Source organism: Raphanus sativus, unplaced genomic scaffold (assembly GCF_000801105.2).
Source record: "Raphanus sativus cultivar WK10039 unplaced genomic scaffold, ASM80110v3 Scaffold2857, whole genome shotgun sequence".
Classification (NCBI taxonomy): Eukaryota; Viridiplantae; Streptophyta; class Magnoliopsida; order Brassicales; family Brassicaceae; genus Raphanus; species Raphanus sativus.
In genome coordinates, this window is record NW_026618164.1 from 1 (window position 1) to 13,434 (window position 13,434).

Sequence of the window (13,434 nt, forward strand, 5' to 3'; positions counted from 1 at the left end):
TCTTTATTTTTATATGATAAGTTTTTTTTGTGGTTTATGACCTTTTTAACTAAGATTTGAATAAAAAATTAGCATCAATCAGCCTTTTACATTTTTTGGTTTAATAATAATTATTTTTTCTAAATCGTTTTTAAATGACAATTTTTTTAGTTATGACCTTTTAAATTAAGATTTGAATAAAGGAAAATTAGCATTATTAAATAGTCTTTTAAATATTTTTGGTTTAATCTTTAAAAAAGATAAGATTGATTTTATTTACTTATATGTATTTTAACACATGTCACAATTTTAAATATATAACTGACACATGTCGCGATCGTGTTAATTAGTAACTTTGAAAACCAAGCTTTATATAATAAGATATTATTTATTCTATGATTAAATTCAATTCAATTCGGTTGAGCCACATACTAATCCATGAATCAAAAATGTTCTGATAACCGGTCTGGTTCTAAATAATATTGGTTTAACCCCACAACCAAACACCCCTCGTAGTAGCTCTCCTATCCTATGGTGGTGGTAAAAGAGGCAAGTAATACACAATCGGAGACGTTCTGTTTTACTATCCCTTCCCTCTCGCGATTCTCTTTTTAACGGTCTCTCTGGAAACAAATCCAAAATTGAAATTGAGAACCCTAATCTTCTTCTTCAATCAGCATAGGTTTCATCTTCCTCGCTATCCCACCTTCAAACCAGCCGCGAAGAAACTTTCAAAAAAGCCATGTCCGGATCACAGATCCACAGATCGAATCCGGATCGGGTCTCATCCCCGACGAGCTCCAAATCGGTGACGCAGACGGTGAACGGCTCGCACCAGTTCGTGATACAGGGCTACAGATTAGCGAAAGGGATGGGGGTTGGGAAGCACATCGCGAGCGATAACTTCTCCGTCGGAGGCTACCAGTGGGGGATCTTCTTCTACCCGGACGGCAAGAACCCCGAGGATAACTCCGCTTACGTGTCGGTCTTCGTCGCGTTGGCTAGCGAAGGCACCGAAGTCAGGGCGCTTTTCGAGCTCGCGCTCGTTGACCAGAGCGGGAAGGGGCATCATAAGGTTCATAGCCATTTCGAGCGGTCGCTTGATAGTGGGCCTTATACTCTCAAATACAAAGGGAGCATGTGGTACGATAATCACACTCGCTGCTTATGATTCTAAGTTTTATCTTTGATTACAATCTATGGTTTATAGCTTTGCTTGCCTTATCTCTAGCTGCGCATCCTTTGTGATTGAATTCTATGGTAGCTTGCTAAATTTGGATAGTAAAATGAAGAAGAGAAAGATGTGACATTGATCATCTGAATTAGAATATACTACACTGATCCTTTTGATTCTCTTTTCTTCTTTGTGGTTTGATTAGGGGATACAAGCGTTTCTACAGACGTACCCAGCTTGAGACATCTGACTTTCTCAAAGACGATTGCCTGATAATCAACTGTACGGTTGGAGTTGTGGTTTCCGAGGTACAGTGCCCACGGTTGCACTCTGTTCGCGTCCCTGAGTCAGAACTTGGATCACATTTTGGAGTTTTACTGGATAGCATGGAAGGTTCTGATGTCACTTTCGACATTGCTGGCGAGAAGTTTCAAGCTCATAAATTAGTACTGGCGGCTCGATCTCCATTTTTCAAGTCTAAATTTTTCAATGAGCCTGAAGGAAACAATACAGAGGTTACAATCAACGATCTGGAACCGAAGGTTTTTAAGGTAGATCATTGTGGCTTTTCTTTACTTGTTTCAGTTTGTTCAAAATCATACCTATATTTATTTTATGTTCCTTCCAGGCTTTGCTACAATTCATGTATAAAGATTCTCTTCCGGAAGATGTGGAGACTGTGACAACTCATACATTTGACCTCATAAAGCTGCCTGAAATATACGAGACATTGATTGTAAAGCTTTTAGCAGCTGCTGACAAGTATAACCTGAATAGGCTCAGGTTGTTGTGTGAATCTCACATCTGCAAAGGTGTATCAGTAAAGTCCGTAGCCAAGATCTTAGCATTGGCTGACAGATATAAAGCTACAGAACTAAAGAACGTTTGCCTTAAATTCACTGCCGAGAACCTAGCAGGTATGCTCCTTCTTCTTTTTTTGACAATCTTGTTTACGGTTTAACTATGTATTTGGTCTTATAGAAATGGAAACAAATTAGAATCTCTGCAATTCGGTTTAGTTCAGTTTGGTTACATGCAATTTGAGTTTGAACTTGGTTCAGTTTTAGATCAGTACTCTTCGGTAAGAGTAGTACAGTACATTATCACTTTTAGTTCGACTTACCATATTGGGATTCAAAATAATAAACCAATTGATTATAAACACATTACATTTCAGTTGACGCATTTTTTGTTTGGTCTTCTGTTTTATATGTACACCACTAGTATGCATATCAAAGTGTATAATCGATCTTCTGATGTGTGTGAATTTGGCTTCAATATTGCAGCTGTTCTGGAGACAGACGCTTACCAGCAGCTCAAGGATGAATGTCTGTCTCTCCAGTCCGAGCTTCTGAAGGCGGTGGCTGGTTACGAGGAAAGCAGCAACAGCACTGGAGCAGCCAAGTCTCAGAGCGTGTGGGCCCAACTATCAGACGGCGGTGGAGATACCAGCAGTCGACATGTTAGACAACGAACCACCTAGAGCCTCAGTATGCATTTTCTCAGGTTAATAACCATAGAGGAGGGGGTATATAGTTTGCTTTTGTATACCTTTTTTTCCAATGTTTACAAGGTTTTGTGGACGGGGCTACTAGTTTGAAATATGAATCCTAACTCTATGATAGTGAAATATGAATCAACCTTTCACTTTTGTAGTAGTAGTTTTATATGTATTCCTGTGTACGTGTATCTCATAATGTTTCATGCTATAAATAATAGTTTCAATTCCCATAAATTCCAGAACATTTTTTGTATCATGAGATAGACCTGTATCTGTTGAAGAAGTGTATTCCTAATCAGCCGGTTATGGTCTCTGTTCAATCAAGGAAGAGACAATAATGTTTAGCTGGTTAAAGCTTAGATCAAATGTCTCGTGGGTGATGTGATGGTTGGTGCGCATTATGAATGAACTTAAGTCAACGGTTTCCAAAACGTATGAGTTGGAGAAAGAGAGCTATAACCAAATCTTCTCGGTTTCCATTCAATCGTAAGACCCAAGTCTGCTAGCTCGAAGCCTAAACGACGGTTATTGGACCATAACCGGTTACAGCGGTACAATAAACATATCGAACGATGCAGATCCGCACGACACATTGGTCAACTGTATTAACGTTACAAAAGTGCAAAACATTTGATCCTATTTTCGCTGCGTTACATTCTCAACGCTTAGCCTACGTCCTCTCTCTCTCACAAGCGATCAAACCTCCACGACCAAAAATGTCCGACTCTCCACCTTCTCCGACGACCGCCGGAGACTCACAAACCACCGCGGCTAACGAATCGGATTCCAACGCCAAATGTCAAACAGCTATACGATCCTTATCCTCCATCGTCACAACCACAACCATCCCCTCTACGATCTCCCTCCTCCTCGACGACGCCTCCGTCTCCGCCGCGATCTCATCTCTCCTCCTCCGCCCCGACTCAGGCGCGGGAGATAACAACCTCTGCCGCTGGCTCTACGACACCTTCCAGTCCGCGGAGCCTCTCCTCCACCTCCTCGTCCTCCGTTTCGTCCCTCTCATCGCCGGCCTCTACCTCTCCCGCGTCCCTCTCCGCCAACCGCAAGCCGGATTCGAAGCGGTCTTACTCGCTCTCTACGCGCACGAGACGACCTCACGCGCCGGTCAGGCCGTAACCGTCAACATCCCCGATCTCTCCCACCCCAGCATCTACCACGAGTCGTCCAAAAGTCCTTCTAAAAACAACTCCACGTGTCTCAACATCGCCGTCGTCTCCTCAACGCTTGATCCACACGGTAAAATTGTATAGTTGGTTTAAGTGTAAACCAGTATTTAACCGAATAAACCGGTTCTCGTACATGTATATAAACAGAGTCCTTACTCTGTAACAGAAATAACAGAATCATTTTCTTCAATGATTCCTCTAACAGGTACCGTGAGATCCACGCGCAGAGCGAGGATCGTCGGCGTCGCGCTGGAGCTTTACTACAGCGAGATCTCGAGGATGTCGCGCGAGTCCAAGCTCGATTTCTGCAAGGCCTGCGAGAAGTGGGCGGGGGGAAACGGGGCTGTGATGATCCCTCACGCTGAAGAAGAGAGTGTAGTCGCGAGATCTGAGAAAGACGGTGGTGGTGGACGGATTCATCTGCCGTGGGAGCTCGTGCAGCCGATGATGAGGATCTTGGGGCATTGCTTGATGGGGACGAAGGTGGAAGATAGGGAAGTGACGGAGGCGGCGAGTAGAGCTTGTCAGAGTTTGTATCTACGAGCGCTGCATGATATTAACCCTAAGGCGATTCTGGCTGCTGGGAGTCTTCTCCGGTTAAGGGAGATGGCTCTTGATCCTAAGAACCAGATTGATCAGACTGAGATATCAAACGACAACCTTTTGTCTGTTTGAACCTCATCGTTTTTGCTTTTATTTTTTCGGACAACGCTTTCTTTTCTATCTTAAAGATAATTAACCACTTTGATTTGTCAACTTAAACCATGTATGTTCGATTGCACCCACTCCAATATGCAACCTGTTGTTGTTTGTTGTCGTTTGCGAAGAGAAATGTTGTGTGTCAAGACCAAGCTGCTCTTTTGGAGGAGGAATCACTGCATTGTTCTCGATATAAGCAGTTGAGTTTCAGACTGCCAGGTAACATCAATTTGCATAAATCTCTAGACTTAAAAACATCAATTTGCATAAATCTCTAGACTTAAAAATCTCCGGGAAACAAAATCATTAGCAAATTAATTGTCTCCATAAATATAAGAAGTCTAAGATAAACATATTGATTCATATTTAAAAAGACACAAGCCTCTCCTCTTTGATTTTTAAGTCTCCATCAATTCTCAAAGTTCACATTCAGATCACAGACTTTGTCAACAATGAGTTATCTCCTCTGTGGCCTTTTTGGAGGTAACGAGGAGAAAGTGGTTGCGTTTGACGAGCTGAAAGGTGCACTTGTCACCGATCTCTAAAGGTTACTCTATGCTAGTTTTGTCCATCCTGATGTTAAATGGAAATAGATTGATGTTAGGTTAACACAAACACATTTCAAAATTTCAGAAATGTAGACACATTATTACATATGTACCAGTTCTCGTGGTTTGTTGTTTTTCTCATCTAAAGCTTTCTTCTTCCACAAAAAAAAAACATAAGACTTGCTTGGTACGCAACCGAAGATCACGTTAATATTTTTTTTAAACACAACATTATCCACACATACACACGAACAAAAAAAAGTCTTGGTTATAAGAAACCTAGATTACCACAGTAATTTGTCCGGTTTCAATTCAACCAATCATGCTGTTGAGTTCACAGTTTTTTTTTTTTTGAACGCCAATGAGTTCATAGTAGTCCAACACTTCAATTCCTAGGTCAGATTCATAAGATTTTTTCGGCCTCCCAACTGAAAGTCCAGCCCACCAGATTCATAAGAATTTTGGTTCCCGGTTATTCATACACAAATCCCAAACCAGATAAAGACAATTCTGAAATTGATAGGAAAAAAAAAAACAACTCTGAACTCTTTTTTTTTGCGGTGAAGACAATTCTGAACTTATTTAGGCCTGGGCATTTTACCCGGACCCGAGGACCCGATCCGGAACCGACCCGAAAATACCCGATCCGGAACCGACCCGAAAAATTATAAGTACTCACATAGGTCTTTTTATTTTGGATCCGTGGGTCTCAGGTAAGACCCGGATCCGAACCGAGATCCGATCGGGTACCCGAAATAACCGAGATTTATTTTATATATTAGGTATATTTGGGTGATTGGGTATATTTTTGGTATTTCTAATCTTTTTTTAAGTTTTAGGTTCGTATTTTCGGGTATAATTTCAAATTTCGAGTGTAATTTTAGATTTTCAGAAAATATAATTTGGATATTCAGATATTTTTTGAGTTTTTAGGTCTGATTTTAGGTAAATGTTAATGTACTTTATGATTTTTCGGGTACTTTTCGAATTTTCGGGTCCAGTTTGGGTATTTCGAATTTTTTGGGGTTTTATATACCCGAACCGACCCGGATCCGAACAATATCCGAATATTATAGGTGTTTTACGGGTACTGAAATTCTAGATCCGAACCGACCCGGACCCGACAAGACCCGACCCGGAACCGATCCGAAAATTATAAATACCCATATGGGTCTAAATTCCGAGGACCCGAAAGACCCGGACCCGATGAAACCCGATCCAAACCCGACCCGAAGACCCGGATGTCCATGCCTAAACTTATTCATGAACTTTGTTAAAAAAAAAAAGAACTTATTCAAGGACCATCATTCGCAATTTCGCATCCTGATCATAACCTTGAAGACTTAAATAAAAAATGTGTTCAAATTTTCACATTGGATTTCAATTTTCAGGTTAAAAGACAATTTCTACCCAATTGTATTTGATCAGCTACCATTATCCCTTTATTTAATAGGACCAAGTGGAGTAGAGTTACTGATTATTCCGACATTCAAGTGTTAGTATGTGTTCTGTCGTATCAGATTCCATCTTAAGAGAATCGAATATCATTGACTTTTTTTTTTTGTAAAATTGTCAAGTTGCACTCAACAACTCTTTCTTTTTGTTCGTTAGTGCACAAAACTCACATTCCATCGATTGAACGATAAAGCGTTTGTAACAACCCACGCAAAAGTGAGTACCATCATCACAACATTCAGATCTAATTGTCACGTTGATAGTACAATACCACAAGAATAGTGTGTGTGTGCACAACGAAGCACTCTAGTTTCCAAATATTGACCAACGCCAAACAACACCTCTTTACTTCTTTGACCAACGAAGTTACTTTTCAAGTCTTTTTTCTTTGTTGACTAAATACTTTACAAGACTTTTTCAAACCAAAAACAGAGAGTTACATAGACTTTTCCATCTAGATATTTAAGTTCTGTATTCTACCTCTTGGAATATTTTGTGCATTCAAATCATTTCTAATAGATTCTGATATTTTGGAAAATAAAAAGTACAATTTTGCTCTAATTTATACCTTTTAAATAATATTTTTACTGTTTTCATTGTAAATATGAAAATATATTATTTTTTCTTATAAATACATGAAAATCAATATTTATTTCACAAGAAGAAATAGAGATAAAACAAAGTAGATTTGTATCCAAATGTTAGTATACACACAAATACGAGCGCTTTTTAAAAAAAAACTGATGAAAAATATTATAAAAAGGAAAAAGACAGGAATTTAGAAAAAGTTTAAATGTACAAAATAAAAAAAGACAAAAGTAGGAGTAGTTTTGTCTCTTCGTCGTTCCCCACACGCAAATCGCATAATCGATTTTCTCTCCAACAAAAAGTGTGAGAAAAAAGGGGGAAACGAAAACCCTAAATTCACTCTACTCCAATTCCCTTTCCGATAAGCACAACATGGCGTCCAGAAACTTTCAGTGGGAGCTCCTCGCAGCGTATCTAACTCTAACCTTAGCTCTGATTCACCTCGTGGAGGCAAACTCCGAGGGAGACGCTCTTTACGCTCTACGAAGGAGCTTATCGGACCCAGACCATGTTCTCCAGAGCTGGGATCCCACTCTTGTTAACCCCTGTACCTGGTTCCACGTCACCTGTAACCAAGACAACCGCGTCACTCGTGTGTAAGCTCCTCTCTTATCTCATGTTTGGTCAAAGTTGATTCGCCAAGAATCTATTGATACAATTGGATTGCAACTATAAAGCTTTTATCTTTTTTTTTTTGTTATGTCTGAGCTTTAACATGATGATCTTAAGCCTTTTTAATCGAAACTGTGGGTTTTGTATTTGGTCATCTGTTGTGGGAGAATGTAAGATAAAGTTGACCGTACTTGACTTGTTGTTACCTTTTAAAGCTTATAAATTTGAGAAGAGCTAAGAATGATTCTTGTGCTATAGTAATAGTACGATTTTGTAATTGTAAATTGCTTCACTAGATGTTAGTTTTCTCTGTTACTCATGTCAAAGTCAAATTGGGATTTAGTTTTATCTTGTCATGATTCAGGAACACTTCTTCATCAAACTGTCTCTTAACTTTAGTTTGGTTTCTTTAAGGTTTCATCAAAACACTTTCCAGTATGAAAAGGAGGAAGTCCAAAGCTTCCTATTATTATTATTATTTTTGTACAGTGTAGATCTCTCTCTGAGTCTTTGGATTCCACGAAAGAATCCCCAATAGTTCAACTTTTGCTTGTTACAACTCATGATTTTCTCAATAATGCTTTTGTTGTTCCCTACTTTGTGAGTTCTTACACTTTTTTTTTTACAAGAATCTTGGATTCGGTTGTACTTGATTACATCCCGTTTTATCTCTCAGAACTGTTTAATGGAATCGTCAACAACTGGTTGCGTATCTAATATCTCATTTTAATCTTATTATTGTCTTTTAATCTTATTGGCCAGGGATTTGGGTAATTCAAACCTTTCTGGACATCTTGCACCTGAGCTTGGGAAGCTTGAACATCTACAGTACTTGTAAGTTAAATCACATCTTTTGGCTTTTACTTTATCGAAATTTTTTTAACTTTTTTTTTAAATCAGTACCAGCTGTAATAATAAAACTAGATAGTGGAAATAAAGTTACATACCATAAAGCATGCCCACTATGAGATTTGATCATGTAATAGTCTTATGATTGACACAGGGAGCTGTACAAGAACAACATCCAAGGAACTATACCTTCTGAACTTGCAAACCTGAAGAGCCTCATCAGCTTGGATCTCTACAACAACAATCTTACTGGGAAGATTCCTACTTCTCTGGGGAAACTCAAGTCTCTGGTCTTTCTGTAAGTTGTTCTAACATTACACTGAATGAATAGTATTACTCGTTTTATTGAGAGTTGCAAATTATATGCGGAGTAAAGAAAGTAGTTTTTTTATCTGTATCTCAAAAGTTTAATGCTTTAAGTGTTCATCGTGGTGATTGATATGACTCGATACCTGATTCTTCTTGTTATGCTGTTTCTTCATACCCCCTGCCTCTCTAATGGAACTGTTTTAATGTTCCAGACGACTCAATGACAACCAATTGACTGGTCCAATCCCTAGAGAACTCACGAAAATCCCAAGCCTCAAAGTTGTGTAAGTTCAGCTTTTCTTTTTTCATTTTCTTAGCTTGTTTGCAAAACGCTCTGTTACATTTTATCTACTATGCTCTTTTGCCTAACAACGTATCTTCTTTGTCTCAGTGATGTATCGAGCAATGATTTGTGTGGAACCATCCCAACAGGAGGACCGTTTGAACACATTCCTTTGCAGAAGTAAGTTTTGTTTTCTTTTTTTTTTTCCTTTTTGATCCCTTAGCCAAGAACTTTCTTGAATTAAATGAAACCAAAAGCGCCTGTGCAGTTTAAAGTAGTCTCTGTTAAAGTTGCATATGAGCTTTTTGTTTTTCCTAAATAACTCAAAAAACAATGGTGCAGCTTTGAGAACAATTCGCGATTGGAGGGGCCGGAACTAATTGGTCTTGCAAGCTACGACACCAACTGCAACTGAAACAACATCTGAAAAAAAACAAGAACTGGGGGGTGAGCTTTGTAAGAAGAACACTTCACCACTTTTTATCAAATATCACAACTATTAATATGTACTGAGTATATATATATGTCCTAGTTGCCAAAAAAAAAAAAGAGTCGGAGAATCTGTAATCCATCTGTCTCAGTTAAGACTGACCGCCCAAAGACTGAGGTTACTGTAAGGATCGTGTGTGTGACACTAAGATGTAACATTGGTTTTGGTATCAAGTTCCTTTGCCTTGTTTGCATTAACATATGTATGTGTAAGATCTATGACTTCCTTTGCTTTTTATTTGATAACTACTATATTCAGTTTGATTCCACCATGATGTTTTGGGTTATAACCATTATTATTGAAACAAAGAGAATTGAACTATAATTAATGATTGTGCTATAAACAAATTCAGATGTATAAATTGTAAGCAACTGTTTATATCCACTTCACTACATTCAAGAGTTGATCAGAGTGTCTCGTAGATGTTGTTCTGGATATTTATTATTTACAACTCATCTTTTGGCGATTGTTATTCTTCAAGTCTTGATATTTACTATGCTTAGCCATATTGCATTTATGGTAAAATATATTTATACTTGTTTAGTTTTTAATTTTGTTTTTTTTAGCAACAGTTTTTTAATTTTGTTTAAATTCTATATTTGTTTTAGTTTACTGGAGTATTAAAAGTCCAGTTATCTTTCACTGTCATAACGTACTTAATATTCCGCGTCTCCAAATCTTTTGTTTCTATATATTCCTTGTTCATTTCAACTATTTTCAGCTTCATTATTTTCTTATTGTTGGAAATAGGCCTGGGCGTAAAATCCGGAACCTGAAATACGAACCGAATCCGAACCAAAAAACCCGACCCGTTATCCGACCCGAAATGTAAAAATATCCGAACGGGTCTTGTAAGGTGGTATAAAAAATATCTGAACCCGAAGTGTTATTAACCGAACCCGAACGGGTTACCCGAAAAACCCGAAACTAATAATTAATATAAATATTTTGAAATATATATATAAGTATTTTAGTTATTAAATTTAATATTTGTGGTAATATGATATATAATAATAAATATTAACAATATTAAAAATGTTTTAAGTATACAATTAGTTATAAATAAGTAATTTATAATTTGTTCATTGGAATAACAAGTCTATTCTCTATAATATAATATATATTGTTTACAAATAATGTTTGTTTTCATACTTGATTTAACATTTTATTGTTATTTTAGCAATTTTATGTATGATAGATTAATTTTTATTAATTTAGTTGTTTTTCTTTATGTTTTTCTTTAAGTTTTTGTTTTTTTTTAATTTGGTTATATCCGAACCGAACCGATATAACCCGAACCCGAATGATATATGGTTACTTTATGGGTTTTAGGATGCAATATAATTTTTAACCGAACCCGAAGTGTTATTATCCGAACCCGACCCGCACTAATGAAATTTTACTATGGGACCTAGGAGCGTAAACCCGAAAACCCGAAAATCCGAAAAACCCGATCCGAACGCCAACGGGTACCCGAACGCCCAGGCCTAGTTGGAAAGTTTCGAATCACCGATATTTATTTTCATAATTACTTTCCATTCTCTTTCGTTTGGGTGCTCTGATAAGTTTCTAAAACTGTAAATTTACGGGATATTATATTACCATTAATCATAAAATACTTATTAATAATTTCCTCATATAATCCCCTAAATAATATTCATGCAATCACGTCATAATTTCAGAAATGATTTGTTACTCCCCAAACAATCAGCCACAAAATCAATATATTCATTCTCCATGTCATAACTCTTTTTCTTCTTCCCTCTTTTCATCAAGAAACCACAACACACACATGGCCGACGACAACACTCAACGATGCCCAGGAAACCCCGTCGGCAGCGGATTCAAACCCGACAAAAACATACGTCCATCGGTCGACAGCAACGACAGCGTCAACCAACGATCGCCGAGAAGTTCCGGCGGATTCACAACGGACAAAGACATAGGCAGCCACAGACCAAAGCATCGGTCTCTATACAGCATCGATAGCACCTCGAGCCTATACTCTATCGACTCTCAAAGATCGAAGCCGCCACCGCCGGGGACTTACCACGTTCAACTCCCTAAAGAGCAAATCTACCGCGTCCCCCCGCCGGAGAACGCACGCCGTTACGAGGACCTCTCTCGCCAGAAACACAACCGCTGCCGATGCTGCTGCTGTTACTTCGTCGTCACGTTACTCATTCTCTGCTTACTCGCGGCACTCGTCGTGGGGATCTTTTTTCTAGTTTGCCGGCCGCATAAGCCGCGATTCTCCGTGAGCGGAGTCTCCGTCGCCGGGATCAACCTCACGTCGCCGTCTCCTTTCTCTCCGGTGATCGGACTCAAGATGCGGTGCAACAACGTTAACGGTAAGCTCGGTTTGGTGTACGAGAGAGGAAGCGCGGTCGAGATTTTTCACGAGGGGATCAGACTTGGTGACGGCGAGTTCACGGCGTTCGAGCAGCCGGCTGAGAATGTGACGGTGACGGTGACGAGGTTGAAGGGGTCGAGGATCCAGCTAACGAGCTCGTCGCGGAGAGATCTCGTGGAGGAGCAGAAGAAAGGAAAAGTGCGGGTTGACGTGAGTGTTAAAGCGCCGATTAGGTTTAGGGTTGGTGCCGTGACGACGTGGACGATGGGCGTCACCGTGGACTGCAAGGTAACAGTGGACAAACTGGCGTCATCAGCAACTGTGATAACGGAAGATTGCGTTACGGAAGACATAAGACTGATTTGATGTTTCACAAAGTTGTTTCTGTTCGAATTATTTATTTCTTCTTTTTTTTTTTCTTTGGTTCGGTTTCGTATTATTATTACTGTTATATTTTTTTGTTTGATTCGTTATTATTTTTTATTGAATGAGAGTAAAATTTGATGAGTTGGAAATGAAATCGTATTCTGAATAATTTAGTAGTCAAACGTAGCACTAACCTACAAAAATAATTCTTTACATTTGATTTTGAAGCTCATGTTTTCATTTGTATACAAGTTGAGGAGTTGTAGACTTGTAGTCAACATAAAACATAACAGAAACAATATATGCCAATTATATGCTAAAGATGAAACAAATCTACGAAAGTACTATCTAAATAATATTCTCAAGTAACACCTGTTGCTTCAGTAGCTTCTCTAGCTCAGGGCGCTTCTCTATCGGTTCTTTCTGGCCTCGGTAATGGTGGAATGCCCTGCACAACAGACGAGTTTTTGTCTATTAGGGACAGCGCCACTAAACCCAATCTCTAAGAGACATCACCAAAAATCACAATCCCATATTATTTAGCCGTAATCTTAACAAACAAAGTCCTTACCAATATTTCTCCAAGCCATATAGGTTTCCCTTGAGGTAGAAGTCAAGTGTTAGCTGCTCAAAGACAAAGTCCTTGTAAAGGTCCTCGTCGAATTGCTTCTCCAGACCATAACTGAAGACGTGTAGACAATATCAATATTGGTGATATTGGGGGTTTAAACTTAAGAGAGTTTATACGAAGTCAAATAAACAAGATCTAGTTCTTCATCAAACAAGAATGTGCCTGAAAAATCACTTGCCAAGGCGTCCATCTTTCTTTGTTCCGCTGATGATGATTTCAGGACATTAGGCTACCTGTACCACGCACAGAAAACTTATGAACTGGACCAAGAAATGGAAGTTTTAAAGTATCTATCTAATTAATGGAAACAAGGCTATAAAGACATCTCCAACCCCACTCCATATTTTACTCCAAAATTGAGAATGGAGTTGGAAATGGATTGGAAAATGGAGTGATGACCAAAAAATAAA

At 38.7% G+C, this 13,434-nt stretch overlaps 4 protein-coding genes and 1 long non-coding RNA gene across 5 annotated transcripts; 4 read left to right on the plus strand and 1 right to left on the minus strand.

Moving 5' to 3' along the window:
- The first annotated feature begins 530 nt into the window (after window positions 1-530).
- LOC108844006 (BTB/POZ and MATH domain-containing protein 5) lies at window positions 531-2,888 on the plus strand. Its single transcript, XM_018617191.2, has 4 exons — window positions 531-1,122; window positions 1,359-1,704; window positions 1,782-2,070; window positions 2,440-2,888. Exons 1-4 carry the CDS (start codon window positions 722-724, stop codon window positions 2,634-2,636), a joined length of 1,233 nt encoding a protein of 410 aa, XP_018472693.1. The 5' UTR covers window positions 531-721; the 3' UTR covers window positions 2,637-2,888.
- Window positions 2,889-3,350: 462 nt separating this feature from the next.
- LOC108846409 (uncharacterized) lies at window positions 3,351-4,651 on the plus strand. Its single transcript, XM_018619639.2, has 2 exons — window positions 3,351-3,911; window positions 4,047-4,651. The coding sequence occupies exons 1-2, from the start codon at window positions 3,371-3,373 to the stop codon at window positions 4,514-4,516; spliced, it is 1,011 nt and encodes a 336-aa protein (XP_018475141.1). The 5' UTR covers window positions 3,351-3,370; the 3' UTR covers window positions 4,517-4,651.
- A 2,726-nt stretch (window positions 4,652-7,377) lies between these two features.
- LOC108843966 (leucine-rich repeat protein 1) lies at window positions 7,378-9,942 on the plus strand. Its single transcript, XM_018617131.2, has 6 exons — window positions 7,378-7,727; window positions 8,506-8,577; window positions 8,747-8,890; window positions 9,114-9,185; window positions 9,293-9,364; window positions 9,527-9,942. The coding sequence occupies exons 1-6, from the start codon at window positions 7,504-7,506 to the stop codon at window positions 9,597-9,599; spliced, it is 657 nt and encodes a 218-aa protein (XP_018472633.1). The 5' UTR covers window positions 7,378-7,503; the 3' UTR covers window positions 9,600-9,942.
- Window positions 9,943-11,441: 1,499 nt separating this feature from the next.
- Window positions 11,442-12,393, plus strand: LOC130506070 (NDR1/HIN1-like protein 13). Its single transcript, XM_057000680.1, has one exon. The coding sequence runs from the start codon at window positions 11,467-11,469 to the stop codon at window positions 12,391-12,393; it is 927 nt and encodes a 308-aa protein (XP_056856660.1). The 5' UTR covers window positions 11,442-11,466.
- A 190-nt stretch (window positions 12,394-12,583) lies between these two features.
- LOC130506069 (uncharacterized) lies at window positions 12,584-13,375 on the minus strand. Its single transcript, XR_008941883.1, has 2 exons — window positions 12,965-13,375; window positions 12,584-12,841 (listed from the first exon to the last, which is right to left on the minus strand). It is a non-coding gene; the product is annotated as an uncharacterized LOC130506069 (long non-coding RNA).
- Between the last annotated feature and the right edge of the window lie 59 nt (window positions 13,376-13,434).